Consider the following 9,363-nt stretch of genomic DNA (forward strand, 5'->3'; position numbering starts at 1 on the left):
TTGTTGAGTAATCGTCTATTAAAAATTATAAATAATCTCTTAATTATAAGATATTATTTTGTTGAGTCACTCAACTACTAAAATTTACAAGATGATCACTCCGTTCGACTGAAATATAATAAAATCTAATCCCATAATTTTTTTCATTGTATACTCGTTTGAGATTCTGAAATCATAATTTGTCATATCTCAATCAATAGATTAACGTCTAACTCAATCCATCATCAATTTTTAACAGAAAAAGATGAGCTTAAAACATATGAATAGTCAGATGACAATTTTATAACTTTTAATAGTTGATGATTCAACAAAACAACTCCGAGGGACTATTTTGTAACTTACAAGAATCGAATGACTCGACAAAGTAATATACTATGGTCATAATACCATTCATGTACGTTACCTTTTTTATAATGCATGCTATATAATACATATTCAACTTATAGTAGTGGTATAACTTTTCTCAGTAATACTATAAATTATGCATAAATGAGGGTGGCTTCGGTTCGGCATAAACACAGTTAAAACATGGTTCGGATGAAAGTTTATCTCAACCTTAAAACAAATGTACATTCCAACTACCAAGATAATAAACACAAGAAAACCAAAAAAAAAAGTATCAATTATTCTTAACCTACGTTTGCAAGAAACAAGGAACACGAAAAAAAACGGAACATTTTAACGGAGGTAGAAACATCGATAATTCCGAAAGGGGCGGGCATTAGTGAGATAGGCAAGTCATCTATGCCTGCAATTTGCATATAAATATCAGCACAAGTGAATAGAAATTACAACGAGCAGCAGAAGCTCAAAAGGCTACAATCAGAGTCATCTGCATGAGCTTACCTTGTTTGCAATGTTGTTTGAAAGCCAGTCCAATCCTTCGTACAGTCCTTCACCAGATGTGGCACATGTACTCTGGATATACCTGCAAAATATATCATACAAGGAACATAAAGATCCACGAAAGAAGGGGTCAGATAGATGAACACGAGAAACCCGTATACACAGCGAGAGAGAGAGAGAGTGGAGAGAATTGTTCATCTCACCAATGGCGCTGGCGGAGAGAATGAAGTCCAAGCTTGTCGGTGATCTCAGCAGCATTCATAGCATTTGGAAGATCTTGTTTGTTAGCAAATACTAACAGCACAGCATCCCTCAACTCATCCTGCCAAATAATAAATTAGTTTCGCAATCATTGGAATCATAAAGCCAGCAAAAAGAATTTTCAACTCAAGTACCTCATTCAACATCCTGTGCAACTCATCTCTAGCTTCAACCACACGGTCACGATCATTGCTATCCACCACAAAGATGAGTCCTTGCGTATTTTGGAAATAATGCCTCCACAAAGGTCGGATCTATGTAGGAAATTAAAACAAATAATATCAGTTAAATAATGAAGACAAACAAAAAAACCACAATTTTTCACTCTTTTAACAGATCTAACAAGATTTAAGTTTCACTAAAAACATAAGGTTAAATTATGACCGCTAATTATCCGTATTTCATACAATAAATAGACATTGAGCATGTATTCTCTTCTTTCACAGAACTGCACTCGCATTCATGTTATCGAGATAATTTATTGGTTATTGAATATACGAGACAATCACAATCCCACACATACTCATTCCCTATCATAAACAAAACGTATCCAGAAACACAATAAATCCTTTTCTTTGATGCGAACTTAGCAGTTAATATTAACATGTTTGAATAGAAACAAAACCTTGTTACCTTGTCTTGGCCACCAACATCCCAAACGGTGAAGCTGATGTTCTTGTATTCAACGGTCTCAACATTGAAACCTACACAATTATAATATATAATAGTTAGCCGTATCCTTCTCCGAAACAACATTGGCTAGATTAAAAATAAAAAATAAAATTTAGAAGTCTAAGAAACGACCTACCGATGGTGGGAATGGTAGTGACAATTTCTCCCAACTTCAGCTTGTAAAGAATGGTGGTTTTACCAGCAGCATCAAGACCAACCATCAGTATACGCATTTCCTTTTTGGCAAAAAGCCGGCTGAATAGCTTTGTGAAAGACAGCCCCATATTTTTCAACGTCTGCCACAAAAACACCAAAATCCACATATCAATTTCCAAAGATAGTTAGCATTCAAGATCAGAGCAGATCCGACGGCCAAAATCGAGGACCAACATAAGATCGTTCAAGGAACAATTGCAAATCAAACAGGCCTGGATTGGACGAAATCAACACATACATGTTTAAATCTGATCTACTTCGACATGAAATCAATTCGAAAAGAAAAGCAGATCGAAGAAATTTAATGAACTTACGACGCTTCCTATACTCAGATCAGACGGAGCTACGCAACAGATTTGAAGATTCAAATGATTTGAACACACTTTCGAATCAAAATTGAAGTCAAAAATTCAAAGAAAAGAGCTGATTAAAAGAAAATTAGAGCAGAATTAATTGAGAAATTAAATCATTTTTGGCTGAGTAAACTTGCCTGAGAAAAATCCGCAGCGGCTAATACGCGTGGTTGAACTCGAACGAAGATCTAATAAAAGGAGTTATACGATTTCGATATTGGGGTATTTATATATCCAAACAGGATCTTAGCTTGACGGAACGTCGTCAATTTGTTCTTTGGTTTTGGGGGAATTTTGCCGCTTTGGCTGATAGTTTCTTAGTTAGCTTGCTCCCATTTTGACGCCGTTATGACGGTGTTTGATATGCAGGTTGTACTTAACATAACCACCTATAAATCAATTAAATAATAAATATTGTAATAATCTTTGTTCGAGCATCAAAACAATCACAAAGATATACGAAAAGTGTACCGAAAACCATAGAAATAATGTCACAACAAAGGACAGAGAAAAACATGTGTCATAACAGTAGAGAAAAACGTGTCATAATGACAAAGATTCTTATTCAAAATTTAAAAAAAAAAGAGGGAAAAAAGACGTAATATGAAGAAAAAAGAAAACTAATAATAACTGGACAGTTGACAACTAGTGTTAATATTAATATCGTCGTCGACTAAACAAAAATCAAAGAAAAAGATAAATGAGACACAAAATATTAAGAGAAAATCTAGAATAAAAAAAGAATTCTTATATAATCACCATTTTTAAAACACTAATATAAGTATTCTTTTAAAAACCAACACTTATGATTCGTTTGTTTCACTGAAAATATTTTTCAGAAAATGTTTTTCGTAAAAGTAATCACATCTTCTGAAAAATATTTTTAGGAAAATATTTTATGGTGTTTGGAAGATGTTGTGTAAACCATTTTTCACTAGTTGATAAATTATTTAGAAATTATTTATTGTAAATATAAAACATAATAAATAATATTATTTATTATAAAAACTTAATATTATTATTTAAAAATATTAGAATAATTTATTTAATATTATTTATGCCAATATTATTATTAAAATATTATTTATATAATTTTATAAATAAAAATATAATTTTATAAAAATAAAATTATTATATTATATTTTAATATTATTAATAAATATATTTTAAGGAATTTTTATAATATTATTAGACTATTATATTAATATTAAATACATAAATAAAAGTATTCACTATTAATAATTCAATAATATTATTTTTAATAAATTAATAAATAATATAAATTGTATTAATAATTTATTATATATTATTAAAATAAGAATATAATAGTATCATATATTTGTCAACACACATTTTTCGTCCTACTAGGATTCGAACTCCTAAAAATAGGATAGAATTTCAGGATTCAAACTCCTAAAAATAGGATGAAATTTTGTTAGGATTCAAACTCCTAAAAATAGGATAGAGTTCTACTATTATTTAAATTCCTAAAGATAGGATCCACAAGCACTATAAATAGCCATTGTAACTCACCATTGTAACAGAGGATTTACACACAAAACACAGAGAAAAACACGGAAAATACAAAGGCAAAGCTATTGTAAACGATTCGAAAAGGAAATAAAAGGTAGCATCTTTTTTTTTATCTTTTTTTTTCTTTTTTTTGCATGTGCACGTTATTTTTCTTGAGATTTGGTTCGAATAACCTAAAACGTGGGTTGATCCGATGACCAAAAAGGGGTGGGGTTTCGAACCTAGATCTACTCCAGAGGCATATTCATTTTTTTTAAGTATTTAATATTCCCCCAATTACTTCGAAATTTAACCCCTGATTTTTTTTTGTTCCAATTTAATCCCTTCATGTTTTAATTCCTTTTCTTGATTTCGCATTTTTTACCTATTATACTATATTTTATTTGTTATTATTTTCACTAACAATTATATCTATATATTTTTTATATATTATTATTTGTTTTCTCCTCTTCTTTTTTATTCATATATATATATATATTATGTACATATAACTACATATATGTATTTTAGTGTTTCATTCTAACATCTATTTACGTATATTACCTTTTATCATTATTATATATATTATATTTATTGCTTCATTTTCTTTATGTGTATTTTATTTATTTATATATATTACCTTTTTATTTTATATTTATACTATTATTTACTATCATTTTTCTATGCTTTATTTATTTATTTATTATTTTATTTTATTTCTTTTTATTTTGGTTGAATTTATGTATTTATTTTATTTATTTAATTTTATTTTTTTATATCTAACATGTTTCTCAACTCTTTAAGGGTACATTTTCAATTAAACATAGATAAGTTTTGGATCGTTATTTTTACCTTTTAATTTAAAATTACAAGTTTCTTAATTAAGACAACTGAAAATTACGTAGTACCGAAAGGACGGTTCAAGGGTGCTAATCCTTCCTTGACCGTAACCGACTCCCGAGCCCGACATATTTCTGGTAAGACGCAGATCAGGTAAGAAATAGGGGTATCCGATCAACCCATTTGTTTTAAATAAATGATCAGTGGCGACTCCAATCCAATTATTTCAAGTCGAAACCCAATTTCGGGTCCAACCGAAAGACGGTTGCGACAGCTTGGCGACTCCGCTGGGGAAGCAGGTAAGCGAGTCAGGCTAAGGTAATTTCCAGTTGTCTTTTTAACGAAAAGGGTAAGTTTAAATTTTAAGGCAACATTTCGATCCTTATTACTTACTTTTGGTTATATTTTTTTTTGAGTAAATAGTTGGACTGACCGTTTTCTAATGATTTCAGCTTTCCAAACTTTTTCATCCAAAGGCTCTATACCCGAGCTCCGAACCCTTTTAAGTGGGGGTGAAAGCGACGCCTTCGTGTGAATTTATTCACCGTGTGAGCCTAGCAAGTAGCCTTCGGGATACATATATCTTATGACTTCGTGTGAATTTATTCTCCGTGTGGGCATAAGGGAATGTTTCCTCTCGAGTTTAACTTAGTCCATACAAGCCTGTGATGGGTTTAGGACTAAGGGTCTGGTAAGCCCAAGGGGGCACCAACAAGGAGAACTCGGGTACCGTTTTTTTAGAACCTAAACCAGAAGATGATGGAGAATTAGAGCCCACCCCAAAACCTCATTTCAAACCCTAGGATGCCGAAATTATTTCCTGCTTTACTTTCTGTTCAAAGCATGCGAACTAGACAAATATGCGGTTAGGATTTGTGTGAAATTAGCATGCGGGATAGAGATCATGTCCGGGTAGGAATTAAAGCATACGGGGTAGATATCATGTGGGGTAGGATTTTTCATTTTTATTATTGTTTTGATTTATCTCACTAACTCTATTTTACTTTTGTTCTCTTTTATTTTGTTTTCATTATTTGCATCATTTAAAAGAGGTGTTGATCCACCAAAAACTTGTTTGTTAAAACATGAATAATCTGCATTAATGGACAAAGGGGTTGTAATACAAGAGATAAGAACGCAGGGGTCCGGCTATGGTCCGAAAAGGGCTCAGAAAGAAAATGAGGACAATTTGCAAGACAATTATGTGTCACATTCATGGTGCCCACAATCAAGTACTTCAAAAGTTAACTTTTCAAAAATGGGTTGACAAAGGTGGCAGGGGCAATACGAGAAAAAGGTTACTGACCTCGAGAGTCCATTCAAAGACAACAAGAACAAGATGGCAAGTCACTGTCGACAAATTCAAGAAACAAGCAAATGAACTTCGAATAATCCCTTTGATGGAGGATTTCAATGGAATTTCCGATTCAGCAAAGGATGAAAGCCAGAGATGAAGTCATTCGACACTTTTTGGGAACCAATACAAAAAAAACTCAACATTTTCACGGTTCATCCAGAGAGGTCGGAGCGGTTTGACAGGTTATTCAACCGGTGAAAGACGAAGGCAAATGACTAGTCAACCGGTTCCGGGCCTAGAGGATTTAGTCCGGATGTACCTTTAAATATGTTTATTGTCTCTTAAAAGATAAAACACTTTTGTCCCAATAAAGGTTATTTACAATAACATACATGTTTTTGGATCAATGCCTCGAACATTTCATGCATTTTTGCATTTTGCATATACATTTCATTTTTTAAGTATTTTCATAAACATGAAATCTCTTCATGGAGAATTCGATGAAGTGGTTTTAACCACATGACACCACATGGAAGCAAGATTGTAACATCATAAAAAAACTATCACAACGAATGAGCCCAATCAGCTGGTTGTACGACTAAACCTGCCAAGATGATCTGAGAAAAAAGTCCACATATCCTAAGGGCTACAATGTTGAAGCTATTTGTAGTTGCCACATAGGATGCTCCAAACATTCCTCTGAGAACTATAAGGCGCTGAAGCGTAAGATCCAAAACCTGATGGATTCAGGGGCATTGACAGCTGAAGAAGGGGGCATGGCATATACCATTTGCACTTAGAGGATTGTTTTGTTTGAACACGTCACTGATATTTCATGTTTGCTTAATCTTTTAAACGATTGAATTTATGCTACTTTCTAAGGTGGAGCAATTGAACAAATTTTAATCTTTAGTTCTTCGAATATTAAATGAATTAAGGATTCTTTTAACTCTTCAAGAATTATAGATTTTTGACATATGACAAGATTAGACCTTTCTTATCATGTCTCAAACCCCAAAATGAAATACCTTGATCATTATCAAAAAGACCAAATTTTGACATAACTTCCCTTTGAAATAGTCAAATAAAGTCACACCATTGTCTTTTTAGACTCAAAATTGACATTTTAATACCCAAGGCATTGAGTTGTTCATTTGAACATGAGCATTCTTCTAAGACACAATTTGGGGCATCTCGCCGGGAGCCTGAACATTGAGATATGTTGGGAGCAAGGAGCAAAAAAACAATTCATTCTAAATAATTCTATCACGCATTAACTACACTGTTTTCATGTGAATGAAAATTAATCCTGAAAATCTATCCCCCTGGGGATACCTTTTCTGTGAGGACTTCCATGTATGAAATGATGAACGGCTTTCTTTATCCCTTTACAACAGGAGAAAATATATATCCCTTGTGTCCCCTTTTGAGCCTGTAGTATTTTTCTTCTAATTCAACCCTAACCAAGGATCACCCTCCACATTGGGGGGCAAGGTGGAAGAAATCTGCTCACATGAGTGAAGACATCAATCAAAAGGAGACACCAAAAGGTGGACCAAATGGCAAGTGCGAAGATCCAATCAAGAACAAAAAAGAAAAGAAGCAAAAAAGCAAAAAAAAAAAAACAAAGAAAAAGAGAAACAAGAACAAAAGGAAAAAAGAGCAAAAATCAAAAAGAAAAAAGGACAAAAAGCACATGCAAAGATTCCCTAAAGACAAATGGCACATCAAGCTTCAAACTATGAGATTGATCAAGCACAATCATTCCCGAATCTCTGAATCACTTCACTCAAAGATCATGGAACATCCAGAGAAAATCCAGAGAAACACATATGAGCAGATCCAAATTGAGCAAGACATGATTGAAGGCATCAGAATGAATTGATCATTGGTTCAACACCCTGAAACACTTGTTTGGGCCTATTTATCCTTTTCTTTCATAACCATGAGCCATGGCCTACATTACGTGCCTTAAAAGTCCCTTCTAATCATACATGGATTTTCTAAACAGAAGAGACTATCTTCAGATTTCATCCCGCCCATCAGGATTAATCTTTGTTTGCAAAAAAACAATGTAATTAATGCATGGTAGAAAAAATAACAAAGGGGGGTTCAAGACGTAAATCCTGAATAACGTCTTGAAACCAAAGGAGGGTTCGAGTTGAAAACCTGAAAAGGCGGCTCGAATATAAAAATTGTGCAACTGAGGCGATCACACAAATTCCTTGATAAGGCATCGCACAATCTGTGTGTGACAACGAAGGTTGGGAGTCAGAGAACACTTCCAGCAGAGGAGCATGCAAGCTACCCCATCAATCCTTTGAGCATCAAATACCAAACCTTTGAGCATCAAATGCCAAACCCTTGACCAAACACAATAACATGAGACTTTTTATCTTTTCCTTACTTAACCATTTCCCAAAGATAGCTTTGATCTTGACACTTGTCAAATAGCTATAATTTATTGAAGGATTAACATTGTAATTAATTCTTTGATATCCGTTGAACTCTAGTTTTATGATTCGTCTCAATTGTAAAACCGTGAAAGTGACAATATTTTCAAAACTCTTTTAATTGATATTTTCATAACATTGAAAATAGAAGAGAAAGAAAAACATTTTTTTTCAAACAAGGCAGTCTCTCTAGAGTAGATCTTGGTAAATGACATGTGACTCTTAGACACAAAACTCATGCTCAGAATCAATGCTGAAGTATGAAATGAGGAACATTTGGGGCATCTTTGAAGATTCAACATCAAATATTGGGGTATTTTTGGATATTGAGGCATCTTTGGGGATTCAGCATCCTAATGCGAAGTATCAGGCCTTTTTCAGGAGATAAAATATAACCAATTCATGTTACATGCATCTTATGCATGCATTTTATAGCGTCATATCTATCATTTTCTTTCCACGTACATAATTTTTACAGCTTTAGAGTCAAGACGAAGGATACTCGATTCAAAAGCACCTTTACAGATTGATGTCGGTTGCTTAGCTCAGCAGCAAGAAGCTACACTTCAACCAAATCGACAGATAGAAAGATCGACATTCATTTTCAGATTCGACATTTCCAATATAAATTCTGTCTCGCTTGAGACAGTCTCATTTAATGCAGATGATTATCTCACTTGAGATTGCTTTTTTAAAACAGACTTTGTCTCACTTGGGACTGTTTTACTCGAAAGAAGATTTATTTCACTCATGATTGTTTTTCTTAAAACAAGATTTGTCTAGCTTGAGACCGTTTTCACTAGAAGAGTTTTGTCTCTCTTGAGACAGTTTCCCTTGAAACAAATTTTGTCTCTCTTGAGACAGTTTCTCTTGAAACAAATTTCGTCTATCTTGAGACAGTTTCCCTTGAAAT

The 9,363-nt window shown here is 33.2% G+C and overlaps 1 protein-coding gene across 2 annotated transcripts; it reads right to left on the reverse strand.

The window, feature by feature from the left end:
* Window positions 1-489: 489 nt before the first annotated feature.
* Window positions 490-2,639, reverse strand: LOC120136713 (ADP-ribosylation factor). 2 transcript variants are annotated; one of them, XM_039152674.1, is made up of 7 exons: window positions 2,310-2,326; window positions 1,916-2,075; window positions 1,741-1,811; window positions 1,242-1,361; window positions 1,050-1,168; window positions 847-928; window positions 490-748 (listed from the first exon to the last, which is right to left on the reverse strand). In XM_039152674.1, exons 2-7 carry the CDS (start codon window positions 2,061-2,063, stop codon window positions 743-745), a joined length of 546 nt encoding a protein of 181 aa, XP_039008605.1. In that variant the 5' UTR covers window positions 2,064-2,075; window positions 2,310-2,326; the 3' UTR covers window positions 490-742. The 2 variants fall into 2 exon arrangements, with proteins under 2 accessions (XP_039008605.1, XP_039008604.1); XM_039152673.1 differs by lacking the exon at window positions 2,310-2,326 and adding an exon at window positions 2,486-2,639 and having other exon boundaries at window positions 493-748.
* Between the last annotated feature and the right edge of the window lie 6,724 nt (window positions 2,640-9,363).

Source organism: Hibiscus syriacus, unplaced genomic scaffold (assembly GCF_006381635.1).
Source record: "Hibiscus syriacus cultivar Baekdansim isolate YM2019G1 unplaced genomic scaffold, ASM638163v2 tig00110637_pilon, whole genome shotgun sequence".
Lineage (NCBI taxonomy): Eukaryota > Viridiplantae > Streptophyta > Magnoliopsida > Malvales > Malvaceae > Hibiscus > Hibiscus syriacus.